Below are 19,038 nucleotides of genomic sequence, written 5' to 3' on the forward strand. Positions count from 1 at the left end.
GAGGTTATTTTCTAGTCAACTATATTAGGCCAAGAAAGAAAGTTCTCTGTGGCTAATAAATCCATTTTTACTTTTTAGATTAAAAAATCTACAGCTTATGTAACATACTTCCAAGAAACTGCGAAAGACAACTTGTAGAATCCCAGAATTAAGGATTTCAATAAAGTTAGAGTGCTTTTAATCTTAAATTCTCACAATATGGATCTACTGCACATTGAAAAACTTTGGCTCAGTTACCTTAGGTCATCAAATAGAATTCATCATAAATAAGAAATATCTACCTTTAAAATTTTAAATACGCCCTTTCTGTTGAATGCTAATTGCTTAAAAAGAAGTACCTTGGAGATGATGGATCCTTGTTTTAGAAGTAGCTCTTAAGTTTGGATGAGGGTGGGTGAAATTCAGATGCAACAGTATTTAACCTGCAGCTTCTATATGGCCGAGGATCCTTTAGATCCAGGAACGGAGGCGATTCTTTCGTTTTACCCAATTTTTTTTTTCCCCACTGATTAGTTGATAAAGTGCCACAAACTTTACACAAAATAGCTGTGTTGAGCAACTGCTTTTTGTTTTTTTGTTTTTTTTTCAAACTATGCCCACATCGGCAGGGCCCTACATGTTCGAAACACGGTGAGCCTGCAATTTCAGTCGTTGAAAACCCAGGGGTCATCAAGACCAATATTCTGCAAGAAATGGATCGAGGGGCGTCGTGCCCGAAACGCACACTGCGTTTGCAGGAGAGCGCGCGTGTTAAAAAGTTGTCTTAATTGCGGCTTGCCTCCTAGGAACAACGCCGCTCCCTTTTGACTCTCCAGCAACCGGTTCACGCAAAAGTTTTCGGGAAGGGGGAACCCGCCTCTCCCGCGCGTCCCCCTGCCTCCTCGGCCCGCCACCCACCGGCCTCGGGCATCCGGCGCCCGCGAACAGGTTCGTGGCTCCCGAGGCGTCACCTCCCGCTGCCCGGGGCAGCCTCCGCAGCCCACTCGGACTGCAGCCTGCTCGCCGCCCGTCCTCCCGTTGCAGCAGGGCGGGCGACGGCGGGGGCGCGCGGGCCAGGGGACAGCCGGCGGCACCGGCTCGGGGACCAGGATGGGCCCGGGCGGCGCGAGGCGCGCTCGCAGCGCAGGTAAACAGGCTGGAGAGGCGCCGGGCGCCGCCGCCGCCACCCCGCGATCTCCAGGCACGCACCCCCGCGCGCAGGGCTCCCCGCCTCGCGCCCTCGCCCTCGGCCCCGGCCGCCGCCGCAGCATCCCTCCACACAAAGGACTGTCACCCGCCGAGCAGCTCTTCCACCGCCGCGTCCTCCTCCGGTGACAGCAGCCCCGACAGCTCGGGCTCCGCGGCGGCGCCCATCGCTCCCCGCACCCGAGGCGGCGGCTGCAGCTCTCCCCGATCTGGCTTTAATTCGCCCTTTTTTTTTTTTTTTTGCGCCCTCAACCTCTACGCCTTTGGGTGGTTCCACCCACCTCTTCCTCCTCCTCCTCCTCTTCCTCCCATAAACAACTCCGACACCCTCCCCCCTCCCCCAAATAAATAAATAAAAGGAGGAGGGTGGGGGGGGGAGGAGTGCTGCGGGGGGGGGGGGGGGGGAGGAGAGAGGAAAAGGGAGGCAGCGCCGGAGAGCCGGGCAGAGTCCGAACCGACAGCCAGCAGCCCGCACGCACCTCGCACCATGAGATGGCGACGCGCCCCGCGCCGCTCCGGGAGTGCGGGTCCCCGGGCCCCCGCCCGCGGCCGCCGCCGCCGCCGCCGCTGCTGCTGCTGCTGCTCCTGGGGCCCGCGGCCCTGGCTCCGGGGGCGGCCGCCGGCGACCAGGCGGCTCCCGCGGGGGCCTCGGTGTGCTACTCGTCCCCGCCCAGCGTGGGCTCGGTGCAAGAGCTGGCTCAGCGCGCCGCGGTGGTGATCGAGGGGAAGGTGCAGCCGCCGCGGCGGCAGCAGGGGGCACTCGAAAGGAAGGCGGTGGGCGCGGCAGGGGCGCGGGGAGGCGAGCCCGCCGAGGCGCCGCTGCCCACCGCCCGCGGGACCGTGCCCCCCGGGCCCACCGGCGCGCCCGGGGCGGAGGCGCCCTACCTGGTGCGGGTGCACCAGGTGTGGGCGGTGAAAGCCGGGGGGCTGAAGAAGGACGCGCTGCTCACCGTGCGCCTGGGCGCCGCGGGCCACCCCGCCTACCCGTCCTGCGGGCGCCTCAAGGAGGACAGCAGGTACATCTTCTTCATGGAGCCCGAGGCCAACAGCAGCGCGCCCGCCGCCTTCCGCGCCTCTTTCCCTCCTCTCGAGACCGGCCGGAACCTCAAGAGGGAGGTCAGCCGGGTGCTGTGCAAGCGGTGCGGTAAGTCCCTCGCCCTGCCCGGGGCGGGCCGGCGCTGCGCGGGCGCGCTGCGGGGGCGCGCGGGCTCCCCCGGGGGGCTTCGACGGCTGCGGGGCGGGGCGCGAGTTCCAGGAGCCCCGGCGAGCCTCGGGCCGGGAGGCTTCGCCCCAGGCTGCACCTTCCCCAGTTGGCAGTGCCCTAGGGCTTTGCCGTGGGTGAAAAGCCCGAGTTTGTTCCTCGGTGGGGGCCGCCGAAAACTTTTTCGCCCTTTGGGGTTTGGTTCGCCGGCTGCTTTCTGGCCTGTGGCTTATCTGGCTTGACTTTGGTTGGAGCTGTTGATCCTGGGCGCCTTGTGGGGTTTTTTTTTTTTTCCCCCTTGAAGGAGGGAGTGTGACGCCGACGGGATTGGAAGACCTTCCTTTTACTTCCAGTCCCGAGCGTGGGGATGAGCTCAGGTTTGTCTGGGGAGAGCCCAGACAGGGAAGTGACAGGGGCTGAGCTTCTCTGGACAGGTGGCAGAGCGTTTGGCGAACGCGCTGTCCAACAGATTGACAGCGGTGTGGACCTTGTGAATATGTGTATGTGAGAAGTACCAAGTGGTTTTGGTTGGGATATATATATATGTTTTTTGGGCGGCGAAGTTGCCTCAAGATTTTTTTGCTTTCACAATATTTGGGATTCGAGTGTGTTTTGGCACTTCAGTGAATCAGAACAGATGAACGTAATTACGGAGCTTTAGCAAGAGGCCCCGAAGACAAATTTCGAAGCGAAGTTTAACAGTCGATTTCCCAGCTCTTTTCCATTTTACCACGGAAAAGTATTCTTCCCAGGGTTCCTTACTGTTGTCAGGTTTGGGAAATTAGGTGAGGATCTAATTATATTTCGAAGGGAGCATTTCATTTTTGCCATTCATAAAATAGTTTCTGGGAGCCGTGTATCTATAATTTCTTGATTACCGTCTAAATCACTAAAACAGCGGGGTTTCTTCTCAAACTATAAATTAACATGATTACGCATCACAAATTCTAATAAGCATGATAACTTTTTCCCTCTGTCTTTGTGTATCCGTCTAAGAGACGGTTGGGTTAATTGAATTTTTACAAAACTCAGCACCATGCCATGTTCAGTCTGCCTGTGCTGCAAAGTGTGTCAGTTCTTTTAAATTTGTTTCTGGCGATGGCTAATTATTTAGATTTCCAGGTGGCACTGAGGTGCTTAGATCTTGGAATTAATTAAGACCCAACCATTTGGTTTTAATGACAGGGAAGAGCGTTGTTCACCCCCCCCCCCCCCCCCCCCCCGTTTCCTGATTTTCACACCGCACTTTGTGCCCCAGAGACCTGTTAAGACTGTACCACTCTGTGGACAGAAGCTGTTCTCGGAGAGAGTGGTGCTGAAGAAAGCTGAGTGACGTTGGGAGTCCCCAGTACTGGCTGGTAGATGTCACTGTAAAACATGGGAGATGCTCTGCTGGGAGCTGCCTTATTAGGGAATGTAAGAGCTTAACACCATTATACTGCAGCGAATATTATTCTGTTATAGACCCTGAAAGAAAATCATTGCAGGCCTTCCATCATCTGCTTTCCACATGTTTTATTCTATGTAATTCAGGAAGGAGTTTGCTTTTACCCCAAACCCTCTGAGTTGTGAATTGTTGACTCGACATGGTGGGAAGCTGATCACAGATCACAGTCATGCCTAGAATTGGGGGGTGCATTACTAGATTCGCATGGTGCTAGTTATGCCTTTTAACTAGAAATAGACTTCAGTGGCAAATTTCTTATTATCATCCAGGGAATGTTGGGGAATGGAAAATGAATGTTGTCTGGAGGAATACGGTTCTATTTTTGTTACTTCTAAGGGGAAAAATCTTCACTGAAGGAAGTATTGCCCTTTTGTTTACCAGGCAAAGGAAATGCATAGTTGTAAGTTGTTGCATGCTAAGCAAAGCAGGTTTTTGAATGAACTGGAACTCTTCCTGCATGTAATTGAGTAGATTAAGAAATCATGAAATTAGTGGCCTGGATTTGTATAATTATTGTGTATGCTTGGTGATTGTAGTGTTACGTACTTTAAAATATTATATCACCTGAAACCTTCAGGGTTTAGCTAAGTACTAAAATAATGCTAAAAGTCTCTCTTGCACTTTTATGAACACAGTAGTTATTGTAATATTGGAGGAAAAAGTAAATATTTTAAACCATGTAAATCCATTCTTGGAACATTGGGTATAAATGTGTGTATGTGTGTATATACTTGTGAATCCACCTAGTTTGGTCTCAATTAATAATGTCATACAGAATCTATGAGGCAAGAGAAAGCAAACAACTGGAAAATTGTTAGGGGCTATTCTGTCCTGGTCGAGCGGCTTCTGTGTGCTTCTAGTGAGGAGATTCCCGGGAGGATGATGAAGAAGGGTCCTTATCAAATGACGTGCTGCCCCTGGGTGCAATGGCTGTGTTTGGGCTTGAGCCACGATCTAGACTGGAGAGGTGAATATAGCAAAGTCATTTTGTGATATTACAGCCAGAGGAACAGTTTCCAGCTCTTATCCTCTCACTTGCAGAGTTGTTTGCTACAAGGTGCTTAGTAATGTAGAACTGCACATTCAACAGATTAGCTTTAGGGTTAAGCTAATAGAAGTCTTCACTGAATTATTATTTTCTCTTTTTTTCTCTCATTTAAGAGAAATTCCTGAGTAGTGCATATGAAAAGACACTCTTTCAAAAATAGACCTTTGAAACAGAAACTGTTTAGTGTATGATAGCAGACAACATGGGGATTCATAGCTTGTTTGCTTTACATTATACTTTGTGTTAGTTATACTTCCTTTACAGTAATTTAACTTGTTCCTACAGTAATTTAACTTTTTCTCTTGCTCACTGAATGACCTAAGAAGTATTTCTAGGTTTTATGTTCATCAGAGTGCAAAATGGTTTGTTGCTCAATTAAATTCCTATTCAAACATATCATTGTTGGCTGTGCTACACATTTAGTTTCAAAGCAGTGCACTTATACTAAGCAGAGACTAGTTTCCAAAAAGGAGTAAAAATACTGATGTTGAAAAACATCTCCAGTTGGGCCATGCAAGATTTGTGCATCAATTTTGTTCTCACATTCCAATCTAAATATTGTATATCATGTGATATTGGAATGAAAATGTATATATATTTTGATTATATAAACATGTTTATCAGATAATATAAACATGTTTATCATGTTTATGATAAATGGCACTTGCTCTTTTTCATGTCCCCAATCACTGCTTAATAAAGTGTACTCATCTTATGATGTTATAAAAATGAAAAAATGCTGCAGGGATTTTCCAGCCAGCATCGAGGAAAATTTTTCTTAATAAAAGCTATATTAAGGAAGTGGCAATAGGAACAGATATAGCCTGACTGCTTGTACTTCATAAATACACATGTAAATTTAATTTCCCAAGTGTTGGTGGCTGCTCTCTTTAAACTGTATCAACCTTGCTGTCAAAAATCTATACTGTATTTGAAAAAAATTTTTTTTCCAGTTAAGCACAGAAGCTGTATATGTGTTTATTTATATTTAGGATAAATAAAAATGAAACCGAGGCAGGTCGTTTGGGGAAGCAACTCCTTAAAATAAAAATATTTAAAAAGTGAATTTAAATAACTGAGTTCAAATAGAATATTTTGCCAGCACTAGGGGATAGTCTTCATCAGTTGTGGGCGAGCTGTAAATCCTCTGAGTCGAGGGAAAGTTTTACCATATGTCCTGATGTGTGAGATTAGACTGGAAAGCTTAAACAACAGTGAGGAGCAAAACAATGAGCTGTGCTTCCACTGGCTTAGATATTTTTAGCAAATGAGAGCAAAAGACAGGATTTGGTAGGTCAATGCCTTTGTCAGCTATAATCTATTCATCGTTCAGGAAATCTCCTTTGCTTTGATGTTTATTTTCTTTGTTATTTTCTTTATTATCAACATACCATATTTTAAAATTTATTTTTAAATTTCAGTGACAATATATGAACTGACAGATATCCAAGGATCTTCAGACTCTCATCTGCCCTTAGTACTCAGCAGTACTTAAGTTTTTGTTTTTGGTATGCTTAAATGATATGAAAAAATTGTCCCTATAAATAGCTCTTAGTGAAGGGGTATTTTGATTAGCTGTATAGAAATAAAAGATAATGCAAAAAGTGTGCAATTAGGATTGCTAGTGATTCAAGCAGTTTGTGACCAGAAATAATAGTGACATGCATTAGGCAAAGTTGTAGGAAAGTAGAAATTCCTTTTTAATGTTTTCATTTTTAAATAATAGAAATGGGCATTGTGCAGTTTTCAGTCCACATATGAGTGCTCTGAACTTGTCCATGTGCTTGTTACACTGTGTCCTTATGATAACATAAAACTTAAGTTAAAACTGAAATCAAAATAACATTATCAAAGAATGTATGACTTCCTTTATACCCCCGTCCCGCCACCTCCACCTGCCCCCACACAAGTATCAGCCACTTCATAATAACACTTGAAAACCTAATTGCTTGGTGACACATCCCATCATACTTTTAAATATAAAGTTAAATTATTTGAGAATTTATAGGATGCCAAATTAAGTCTTACTGAATCGAGGGCTGTACTTGTTAAGATGTTATTTTCATACTGCCTAATTGAGGCAAACCTGTTCCTGAAGGTTTGTGTCTTGGATATTCATCCCCAAATGATTCATACAGGTTGAAGGAGAGAAAATAAAAGAAGTACTGGTGAATTTGAAAGCTAAGAAACTGGTTGACTAATCTCTGCTTGGCTTAGATCCAATTGTTAAAAAAAAAAAAATCCCACAAATACAGACTTGCCACCCAGGCTTCCTAGGGAGAGATGCACAAGGGGTAATTTACCTTAATTTTTTTGGTCTTCCTTAAGAGAAACAAGAAGTTTATCCCATGGAAAATAGTTTGCTAGGAAACTTTCTTAGCCTTATTTCACCCTCTTGGGACCTGGTAAAAATTACACCTTGTTTCTCATATGAAATTTTCAAAAAGGAAACTTAGTTTACCAAGAGCTTGAATGATCCCTGGGAAACAGTCCTACCGCTGCCCAGCTCAGGCCTCATACGTGTTTCCCTTACGATCCCAACACGAGGGCCAGTGGAGGTGGAAGGTGGGCCCGTGAGTGGAGTCTGAGAGCCCCTGAAGTAGAGCATCGTGGGTCGTCATGCAGAGACCAGCCCTCCCTTGACAACTTAGAATTCAGTTGTCTGGGTCCAGGTGTGTAGGAAAACAGGAGTTGTAGATCACAAAGATGCCAAAGGCCCTTCTGTGCCTGGTAGGTCTTTGGCCCGTCCCAGGAGGCCTCCGTTGGTGATGTGCCTCGTCGGTATCTCTAGTTGAGGCCTTGCCCCAAAGCCCAAGGCTCCGGGTGTCGGCCCTGGTGTGCTGGGAACCGTAGGAAAACAGCTCAGAGTGGGGCCTGATTCTGGAGCTGGGAGTCAGCGTACGGAGGTAACCATGGCCCAAGAGAACCCAGAGGAGGGAATTGCTGCTTTCCTTTTTACCCTGCTGTGCCAGCACGTGTGAGCCGAGCCCAGCACCAGGAGATGTGCCTGAGGAAGGAGTGTTGGTCGTGGGTACCCCCAAGTAGAGGGGGCATAGGAAGCACTGGCTGCTTTGCTGAATTGGGAAAGTCCGTATCAGGAATGCGCTCTTCCCAAATGATTGCCTCTACTCTGGGAAGGCAAATGAAGCTAAAAGAATTATTAATAGACACATTGAGGGGCTAGCGAAAGCCACCGCGGGAGTCTTATATCTTTTCTTGCCTCCATGAGAGGTACCTATAGAGCTTGATTTTTTTAATGTGTAAATACTATTATCTAATTAACTAAATGAATAAACGAATGAAGCTCCCCCGTTGGTTGGAGACTGACAGTCACTGTTCTGGGCTAAATTTAGAAAGACCCCCCCCCTTCTCTTTAGATCTCTAATTGGCTGAGACGAGTTCTTGCAGGAAGAAGCATTTAGAGGCAGGACGATTTCCTCCTCTTACCAACCAGAACTTCACCTCTTACTTGATCTTTGGGCTTCAGGGAGAGGTTATTTAATTTCTCTCAGCGTCTTTTTCCTTCATAATTACTGGACAGTATTCATTCTGCATAGTCTATAGCCCCAGGAGGGGGGAAAAGGTATCTGTGTGATAAATACTTGCAAAGGATTAGACTTCAGTGTTTGAAATTCTCTCTTCTCCCCTCACAGGTGTTTTAGCATCTCATTACTAGAAGTTATACCTTATGTTGAAATTCTGTTCTCCTTGTAGGCGAAGATGGAAAAACACTGCTTGTATCTCTGAGAAGTAATCAAAGATCTTAAATGAGTTACATTTCACTTCTTTTTTAAATCATGCCATGTTATCTCTTGGCTAGACTGCAGATGGGACAACACATGTCCATTTGACTTGGGCTCTAAGGAAGAATGAGATCCTTTTCCTTCACTCTCTGTCAGCTTTAGAGGCACCATGGGAGATGATGTGTTATTGGTGCAGCAGCAGATGCAGTGGGGGAATTCTTTTCCAGTGTAGGGTGCATCTGGCTTAGCTCTGCACAGAGGATGGTGGCTCTCTCCAGGGGAGGAAATGAATGGGCATTCCCTTAGTTGGGGTTCTCCAGGGAACCAGAACCATCAGACAGGATATATATATATATATATGTAAATACTATGAGATTTATTACAGGAAATTGGCTCATGCGACCGTGGGTATTGGCAGGCTGGAATTCCACAGGGCAGGCTGCAAACTGGGAACTTGATGAAGGTTTGATGAATTCCCCAGGAGAAGACGGCTGAAGTAGAGATGGAAATTCTTCTTTCTTTCCTGGATTGGTTTTCCCTGAGTTTTTATTTTTCTGTGACCTTTTCTCCAAGGCCTTCAGTAATATGATTTCGGTGTGGCCACAACTTAACTGAAGGATCCTCACCAAAAGGTCCTACTCACAGTGGGTTCCCACCCAAAGGAATAGATTAAGACCACGTTTTTCTGGGCTAAATAACTCCAAGTCTACAGGTGTGTTTGCTTCAAATACGACTTGTGGTTAGGGTTTGCCCTTGGGAGGTGGTTCTGGTGGGTAGGGCTCTTTGGTGGCTGCCAGGATGAAGTGGATGTGCTCAGCGCCCTGTCGTCAGCACAGAAGGGCTGCAGCATTGGAGCTGTCCAGTCTCTGTGCTCCTTTGTAAGCCTGGCCCCCTCTATCGTGCTCCTTTCCTCCATTGCCCCCATTCCTATTTGCCGAGACCAGTCACATCCTTTCCCTAGAAGCACCAGCAAGGGCTCCTGGGAATTGGAATTTTATTTAAAACTCCAGCATTTTGGAATATGGTTGCATTCCATGAGTACTTTTTATGTTGTTTTTTATTCAGAGTTGGTGTCTGTGTTGACACTCTCGTTAATAAGGAACAAAAGTCCTCCAACAGACGTGTTCATCTGTTCAACACTCAAACTACCCAGCACCGAGGCTCCCGAATTTGATGATACCAAATAACAAAATGATAATGGATAACAGCTTAATAAAAGCCCCTGAAAGATTTCAAGGGTAGACCTGGCCTTGAAATCTAAGGAAACAAGTCCTTAAGCAGTCATCACGGGAATCTTCTCTTCTTTCGGTTCCTGATGGGTCTTTTGCCTTCCCAGAGGACTCAGTTGGTAAGAACCTCATACTGCCATCAGCTAATCCAGAAAGGCACTTTATCCTATTTGGATTATCTCATTGATTTTATTTATTTATTAATTTTCCTTTTTTTTTTCCCTCCGATTTCCTTGCCCCTAATCTGTCTACTGTTCCAATCCCCTCCATTAAATACTACTTTGGAGGATGAGTCATTCTAAATTACCACCTTTATTGGGCCTCTTTTCCTACTCAGAAATCTTCAAGGGAAGCACTGTAGTGAACTCTAGAACCCAGCATTCAATGTCCTCTTCATTCTGAACCAAACCTTATCTTTTTCACCTTTATTATATGAACAATTTTATCCAGTCCAACTGTCCCAGGAGCAGGCGATGCTCTTCCCTAACCCTCATGCCTCTCTGTATGCCGTTTCTTCTGCCTCAACCTCCTTCCCTCCAAACTCTGCCTATGGAAATTCTACCTCTGCTCAAACCCCACTGCTTCCATGAAGGTCCCTGCCAGAAACACCCACTCTAGCCTTTGAACACCAAGTGCCTCTTTACAGACCGTGCCATTTGTACAGGAGACTATTTCATATTCCAATTAGGCCTTGCTTTTTTAAACATGGGTCATTTGTTTTCCTGCGTGTGCCTTGCCTTACCCAAGGATCCTTACTCTCCTTGAAGACAAATAACGTGCAGTGTCCTCAGTTATTCTCAAGTGAAAGGTGCCCCAGCCTCAGGGTCGGGAGACCTCCTTTTAACTTCCAGCTTTGTAGTTTAGTAACTGTGTGGTTTGGGGTGAGATCTCTCTGGGTCTCAGTTTTCTGATTTGCAAAATGTAAAGGTAGAGTGAAGATGCTTTTTTTAAGGTCCATCCAAACATTATCTGGTCCTCACTGAGAAATGACCCAAACATACAAGCTGCAGCTGCTCCTGCTGCTTGCTATCTTGTCTCTTCCTCTTCTCCCATTTTGGTGTTCCAAGGATCATAATCATGGAGCCCTTAGGCAATCAGCATGAGAAGTAAAAGAGTTTAATCAGAGGGAAGATTCCCAAGAAAGAATTTCTCCCTCTTCCTCCAAATCCTTTCACCTTCATTGCCTTTTTACCTCACTTTGTTATACTGTAGAAAATATTAAGTTATTTGTACTCATGAGCATAGTCTTTCCAAAAAGCAAATACCATTGTCTCTGCAAGATGTATTCGAAATGATAAAGTATGATTAATAGATTAATCCACAACTGTAAAGTTTTAAAACAAAGTTCAGTTATTTGTTTTGATCAGGTGAAAGAGAAAGATACAAACTGCTTTCCTCTAAAGAATCCTTAGTACTTTTAAAGATATGAATCTGGCACTGTGTTTTGGGTTCCGAAATGGACATGGACAGCCCAGAAAGCAGGGGGATCTTGGTTTTCAGCTAGGTGGCCACCAGCTCTGTGATCGTGGCAGGGAGAGGATTCCTGCAGCGATGTGGAGACCTTCTTTCTTGGCTTATGATTCTTTTGGTTTGGGCAAGGTGTTTTAGTCCCTTTATGAGTAAAATGAGCCATGCAGAAAGAAGATGTCAAACGAAGAAAAATTTAATCTGATCGTTGAAATTACTGCATAAGGAGGCATTGGCAGCACTGCAGAGCCAGGGCAGGCCAGGGCAGGATTCAGCCAAGCTGTGTTCATTTTTGTTTTTTTTTTGGTCCCCTTCTGATTGGCCTCCCTGAGCCCCTGGGAAGTTCATCTACTCCAGCTGATTCAATGCGGCTTAGAAATTGATGGCTCCCTAGCCCAGACCTTTCTTTTGGGCTCCAGATCCTTCTATCAGGGTACTTACCAGATAATCTGCCCAGGTGGCCCACAAACACTTTGTATTAAACATAATTAATAGTGTCTCATCATCTCCCTTGCCAGTCCCTTTGTATGTTAATAATTAAGCTACTAGTATTACTATTACTGGGATTGTTACTCTTACTACCAGTGGCTACCTCGATTAATAGTTTATTCTGTGCCAGAGTAGTAGGTACTAATTCAATGAACCTCATGATAAGGTAGTATAAATGTTTTCTTAGTTACCCCAAGCCAGAAGCCTCTCCTTCTGCCCCACATCGGTTTGGTGTCCAGATCTCATTAATTCTACCTCCTTAACATATCTCGGTTTCTTCCCTTCTACATCATCTCCATTGTTTCTGTCGTAGCTCCAGTTCTAACTGTAGCTGTAATAGCTTCTTATTTTTGCGCATGGATTCCCCCATGCTCAAATCCATTTTCCATGCTGCTGCTAGCGTGATCTTTCTAACACCTAGAAAAGACCACGCTATGCTTTTGCTTAAAGCTCTTCAGCTGCCATCAGGATAGCATTTTTAGACATCAGTAATCCCAACGCCTTGGAATGGCATATAAATCCTTTCAACTATTGCCCTGAGTGTTCTTATCCAGTTCTTTCACCTCCCTGGAATCCTCCTGTCACTGATGGTCGTGCTCCACATATGCAATGCAGTTTTAGAGCTCTGTGCATTTACACATATGTTCCCTTTTCCCAGAATGGCCTGCTTCTCTACCTTTTGCACCTTCTTTCTAGCTTGACTATGTCCTTCAGTGAGCGAATGGTTAAATAAAATGATATAGCTCTGTAATGGATTATTATGTAGTCTTTAAATTGGGAGGAAACTATTATGACTTAGGGATAAGTCCATAGTATATTGTGAAAAAAGTGTATTGTAATAATATATGTGTTTGTTTTTGTTAGCTATCTACCTATCTATGCATTCTATTATCTATCTATCTATCTATCTATCTATCTATCTATCTATCTATATCTGTCTGTCTGTCTGTTTCTCTGTCTATCTATATCTTTCTATCTATCTCTCCATCCACAGAGAAATGAAAGCCTGGAAAACTACAGCAAAATGTTAGTGTTTATCTCTGGGCATAGTGGTTATTGATGTTTAAAATTTTCCTCACTTTATTAGTATTTCCAAACTTTTTATAATGAATGTATATTATTTTTTAAGAAGGAAAAGCAATAAATGCCATTTCTGACACTGGTTTGTAGTAAGGACTATGACTTATTTTTGCACTGCTAGAACTTTATATTCCTTATAGTAGGTATATTAGGCAAGCTGCTGTAACAAATGGTTCCCCAAATTTATATAACAGCTCAAATGCAGTAGTTTACCCATGCCCAGTGAATGAGCAGAACATGAGATGTTCTAGTCTTTTCCTCTGAAAGGAACCTGTGGTAACACCTGAGGCATAACTAAATCTCTCTGCAGACCAAATTGGTTGAAATAGGCAAGGTTCCAAGTCTCAGTGGAATCTGTGATGGTCATTTTATTTTTAATAGCATAGCAATCTTCTGAAAAGAAGACAAATTTGCCTTTTGCCTCATTGCAGTGTAAGAGCCCAATATGTACGTGCAGAGCAGATCATAAAAGCCAAATATGTTTATTGTAAATAAATAGTATATTAACTGCATGCTCTTCCTTGTATTCAACTTACCATTTTATGGGTGAGTTTTGCAATAAATCTTGAAAGTTTAATGCTCACCATGCCTGGTTTCATTTGATTTCACTGAAAATGCAGAGGGTCAGGCCATATCCAATCTATCTTTCACTGGCATGTTAAGATGCCTTTTAGAGCTCCATGTTAAACAAATCATTTTGATATAGAGACTGTGGAGAAATACTCTCAGGCTTTATCACTATTGACTTAATTGGGTTTCACGATGCACATTTCTTCTTAGTATGATAAATTAAAAATGGCTGATAAAACTGCCTGTAAAAGCAAAATTGTTAGGTTAAACCTGCCCAATGTATTAAATGTATTGAGTAATCTTTCTACCATTTTTAATCACTTCTATTAACTTTTCAGCTGTTATATTTCCCGTAACTTGCTAAATAATGGTCATTATGTACTCAGTAATATTTCTCTTTAAAATACTATTGAAAAGTCCATGAATATGATGAAGGTGCTAATATCATCCACCTACTTCCTGTTAGCAAGAATTTCTTGGTGATTTTATGATTATCTGGGCATATGCTTGTACTTCCTTTGTGCAACTTGGGGGAAAGGAAACCAGTTTATAACGGGTGAATAGAAACCATGAATAGTTTTGAAACTGTCTAAAATATTGGTCTTTTGTACTTTGACATCATGCATGTTTATGATTATGCTCCTTAAAAATACTTGTATTAAATATTGAGAAGATAAAAATTAATTATGAAATCTGTGTAAAGTATATTACATTTGTTGTTCATTTTTTCATTTTCATCTTCATCATGGACCATTTAACTTTGTAAGGTCCCTGAGTTCCAAGTGACTAAAGATCAGCTTAAGGCATTGTCTTGCTTGCAGGGGATATATCTGTTCATTAACTAAAATGGATAAGAAATCTGTTGTGAATTTACCTTTCATCTTTTTTTTTTTTAAATCAGTTTGTCTTGCCCCAAAGTCATACTTCTCTCAGATGTAGGTATCCCCACTCTGCAGGGGCCATTCTGAGGACATTGCTTGAATAAATGATGGAAATCATGAAATTCTTGAACAAATGTAGACGACTTATAGAAAAAGAGAAGCAGCGAATCCTCTTTATTAAATAACTAATTCAACTATTCATCTATTATTTGCTGGGCTCTGTACTAATTTCTGTGATCACAGCGGTGAAGACATTAGAACCGGCCATGTCAAAGCTTGTAAGGTAGAAAGACAAAACAATTTCAGGAAGAGTTGTATAATCTATAATTGCAATTGTGTTAAGTTTTATGAGGGAAAAGTACAAGGTGCTGTGAGAACATAGAACAGAAAAATCTATCTTCGTCTGAGAAAGAGACGTTTCTGATACTCTGATAGGGAGAGGAGGAAGAGGGAGAGAGGAGAGGGGGCTAGGAGGGTGCTTTGAGGCAGGGGTGAGGAACTGCAGAGAGGAGGGCCAATGTGCCAGAAAGCAGTGAGCATGAGGTCGGAGAGAGACGGAGAAATCAGACCATGCCGGGCATTGTAAGACACATCTGGAGTTCCGGATTTTATCCTCAAAGCATGAGACTCCACTGGAAAGTGTCTAGGCATGGGTGCGATAGTATCGCATTTTGAAAACATCACAACTGGCTGTTGTGTGGAGGACGAACTCAAGCATATACGGGACCGGAGGTTGGCTTCCATGTGGGCAGGGCATGTGCTTTGACGAGAGTGGGGGCAGCGGAGATGGAGAAGCAAATGAACTGGATATTATTTTGGAAGCATTTTTTCTTCTTGGCTATGGAGTGGGAGTGTTTGCAGAAGGAGGTGCAGGGAATGGCTCCCAGGGTTCCAGCATGAACAATTCTATCCACAGTGGGTACTGAGATGCAGAATATTGTGGGAGACGCATGAGTTTGATGTGTTTTTGATATTTCCAAATGGAAATGCCAAGTAAGCACTTGAATATATGGACCTGGAGGCTCAGAAGAGATGTCTGGGAGTTTGGGCATGGGTATGCCATTTCTAGCTCCTTGAAATAAGAGAATGAGGGTAGAAAGTAGGAAAAGTGAGTACAGAATGAAACCTGAGGAAATCAACCTTTAAAGGTGAGGCAGAGTTGGTGACAGAAACAGAGCAGCCAGAGAAATGAAAGGAAGACCTAAAGAGGATTAAACATAGAAGAAGTGGTCACCTAAGACTAAAGGTCCCTAGACAAATATTTAGGGACGAAAGGGAAAGGGAGAGCATTTCCGGAGTGCTCCTTGCCAACCACTTTTCATAGATTACCTTGTTTGATCCTCGCCACCGGCCTGTGAGGCAGTGAAATCCAGTGAAATGAGGATGAAAAAGTACACATTGCCGTGAGCAACACAGAGTTTACAAAAGCAGATCTGGCCAGGTGCCAGGAGTGGAACACAGATGTGGGCTGAAGTACTGGTGACCAACTTCGGAATTCTTAAGATTGTGTTTTAGCAATATTTTTATTTATTTGCTGCTTTAAACACTCTGAGCCATCTTTAGGGATGGGTTTGGGAGGAATGACTCTGAACTTGAGAGATCTAATGCAGGGGTTCTTAACGAGGGGTCCATGACCTTGAATCGGAATTCAGAAAAACATTCTTGTGGGGACGTGTTGTTGTGGGTGTGATATATTTATTAAATAATACACAGTACAGTGTGGACTTAGTAAGGGGTCTGTGGTTTTCACCTGACTGACAGAGGGGTCCATGGAACAAAAAAGGTTAAAAACCCCTGGTCTAATGGGTAGTTTGTGTAAAGATAGGATGTTTCAGGAAACCCTCAAAATTGATTAATTTATATATAGTGTCACTAAAGTGTTATTGAAGGTTACCCTTCTAGTGTTTTGCTCCTTAGCTAAGAGTTCTTTTCCATGTACCATAGAAGCCACTTTAGTGACAAATTATTGTTCACATTTTTCTTGACACACTGACTTGAACTAACTACTGTCTCTATAGTTAGTACCGGGTCCTATGAGAATTTAATGCATTGTCATATATCTACTTGTAAAGTAATACCTATCAGTCTAATTAAAAAATATTTGAGTCAAAAGGTCCTTGAACCGTGTGTTAGTTTGACCCGGGACCTCCCTTTATCTGAGGCTGTGGCTGGGCATTTCAATGCTGAATGCACTTCTGCCTGCCCATATGCAGCGTTTTTGTTGTCCAGAGGCTGCTGAGCCGATGCATTCACGGCTATTATTTACATAACAAGTTGGAAAATACCATGGGAAGAATGTTTTTGAATTTCCTGTCTTCATTTGTTTACTTTCCCTGCAGTAATAGTGTTTCCACGGGAGGATTTTTCACTTTGGCTTCTCCTAATTTCAACAGTATAAATAAGTGAGGTGTGCTAGTCATGAAAACCACACATTATAAATCAAAGGATGTGGGTCAAGAATGAAAGGGAAATTTCCAAAAGATAGAAAGATAAGCTCTGAAACCGCTGGCTTGCAGCTGCAGGCTCCTCAGTCCAGTTCCCCCAGGAAAACTACAGATGGGTCCCTGGACCTAAGGTTCTGTCTAGGACAGACTCGTGGTTTTCAAAATGATTGCACATGAGAACATGCAGACTCCTGGGCTCGTGTCCTGGAGAGAGTGATTCATTCGGTCCACGGTTTGCCCTGAGAATCTGCATTTTTGAAAAGCTCCCCAGATGATTTTGATGCGCTCTTAGGCTGGGAAACCCTTGGACTCTGTGGTAAGATTTTTTTCAAGCAATGAAGTTAAGTATTTCTTGGAAAATCAGAAGCTGGGTAAAAAAGAGAGACTTAGCGTTTACTGAGTTTCTATTATGTTCTAACTTTCAACCATATTTTGTATCAATTAATCCTTCAAGCAATCTTGCAAAGTGTATCATCTTATTCCAATTTTAACCTGAGGTTCAGCTGGTTTACAGACCTTTACAAGGTTACTCAGCGGCTTAGAGGCAGGTTCTTCATTTGCCTTCAGGTCATTTGGCTTCCTCTGGTGGCATCCTGAAGATGTTCTGAATAAAGCAGTCTCATAGAATTCTGGAGAACTCTTCTCTGTCTTAGTGGGTACCCATTGCTAAAGGTAGACTTTTTTATTTATCTTCAAAGAGTAAATGGGTAGGTAATTGGGTAGGGAGGACTGGATGTGGTTTTCTGTTTTTTTTTTTAAAGATTTATTTATTTATTTCCGCTTCACACCCCCCCCCCCATTGTCTACTCTCTGTTTCCATTCGCTGTGTGTTCTTCTGTGTCCTCTTGCATTCTTGTCAGGGGGCACTGGGAATCTGTCTCCTTTTGTTGCATCATCCACTCCTGGGTGGGCCGCATTTTTCGTGTTGGGCACCTCTCCTTGTGGGGCACACTCCTTGTGTGGGGGGCACCCCTTTGTGGGGCGCACCCCTGCGTGGCACAGCCCTCCTTTGTGGCAGCACTGTGTGCCAGCTCAGCACATGGGCCAGGAGGCCCTGGGTATCGAACCCTGGACCTCCTATATGGTAGGCAGACACTCTATCAGTTGAGCCACATCCGCTTCTCTGGATGTGTTTTGATAGCCAGGCAGTCAGATTCACTTGGACAAAACTGTCTTTCTCAGCCTGCAATGACGTGCTGTATTTACTGTGTCCAGACTGGACATTGCACCTCTAAAAGGTCTCTGCTAACAAGTTTGTTGTCTAAATGAGGAAACATTACATATTGTACATTTTAATATTTCTCCAGGGAGGATATGAGGTGTGATGGGGTCCACTGGGGAAAGTCTGGAGTGGACTGAGCACCCTGTTTAAGGGTGCTAGACTTACCTCTGTCACTCGTGACCTTGGGGGCTTTGCTTGACATTTTTAAGCTTCACTTATAGATTCCTCTTGGTAAAATGAGTATAATATATAATTTTAATAATTTTATCTTATTTTTACTATGTATCTCTTAACAAAGAGGGAGTGTTAGCTGAGAGGATGCATGCACAACACTGAGCCAGACCTGTAGGTCGTCATGAGCGCGTTACCTAGGCTTATTTGAGGGAGGAAAGGGTAGCTACCATGGGAGGTGGTAGTGATAGAGGTAGAAGAGGAACTTCATTTCCTTGATCGCTTAGCTCTCCACCCCCTTCCAGACCAGGGATGCCAGTCAGCCGTATTGTACCATCTGGTGCTCATCAGTGCTAGTCCATGGGTTCCCCCCAGACCGCCTGCTCTCCAGATGCTTCTGGTGCTCACTGAAGTTGAAGAAGCACTGCTTTCACAGGCACAGCCCTCCATGGGACTCGTGTCTTGAGAAGCTGCTTGGTTAGAGAGGAGAGTTTGTCCAGGGTCAGCCTTGCCGACTCTGCAGTGAGTGTTTTCTCCAGTACACTGTTTTTTTTTAAAGATTTATTTATTTATTTATTTCTCTCCCCTCCCCTCCCCCCCCCCAGGTTGTCTGTTCTCTGTGTCTATTTGCTGCATTTTCTTCTTTGTTCGCTTCTGTTGTCAGTGGCATGGGAATCTGTGTTTCTTTTTGTTGTGTCATCTTGTTGTGTTAGCTCTCTGTGTGTGAGGCACCATTCCTGGGCAGGCTGTACTTTCTTTCACGCTGGGCGGCTCTCCTTACAGGGCGCACTCCTTGCGTGTGGGGCTCCCCTACGCGGGGGACACCCCTGCGTGGCACGGCACTCCTTGCGTGCATCAGCA

The 19,038-nt window shown here is 44.2% G+C and overlaps 1 protein-coding gene across 1 annotated transcript in view; it reads left to right on the top strand.

Annotated features, from left to right (window-relative positions):
- The first annotated feature begins 1,672 nt into the window (after positions 1 to 1,672).
- LOC139437839 (pro-neuregulin-2, membrane-bound isoform-like) overlaps positions 1,673 to 19,038 on the top strand; it is a 68,573-nt gene continuing 51,207 nt past the window's right edge. The window contains 2 exon segments of the mRNA XM_071212642.1: positions 1,673 to 1,721; positions 1,724 to 2,329. Of these exon segments, the coding sequence (XP_071068743.1) occupies positions 1,673 to 1,721; positions 1,724 to 2,329 (655 nt within the window).

This window comes from Dasypus novemcinctus, chromosome 29, assembly GCF_030445035.2.
Source record: "Dasypus novemcinctus isolate mDasNov1 chromosome 29, mDasNov1.1.hap2, whole genome shotgun sequence".
Taxonomy (NCBI): Eukaryota; Metazoa; Chordata; class Mammalia; order Cingulata; family Dasypodidae; genus Dasypus; species Dasypus novemcinctus.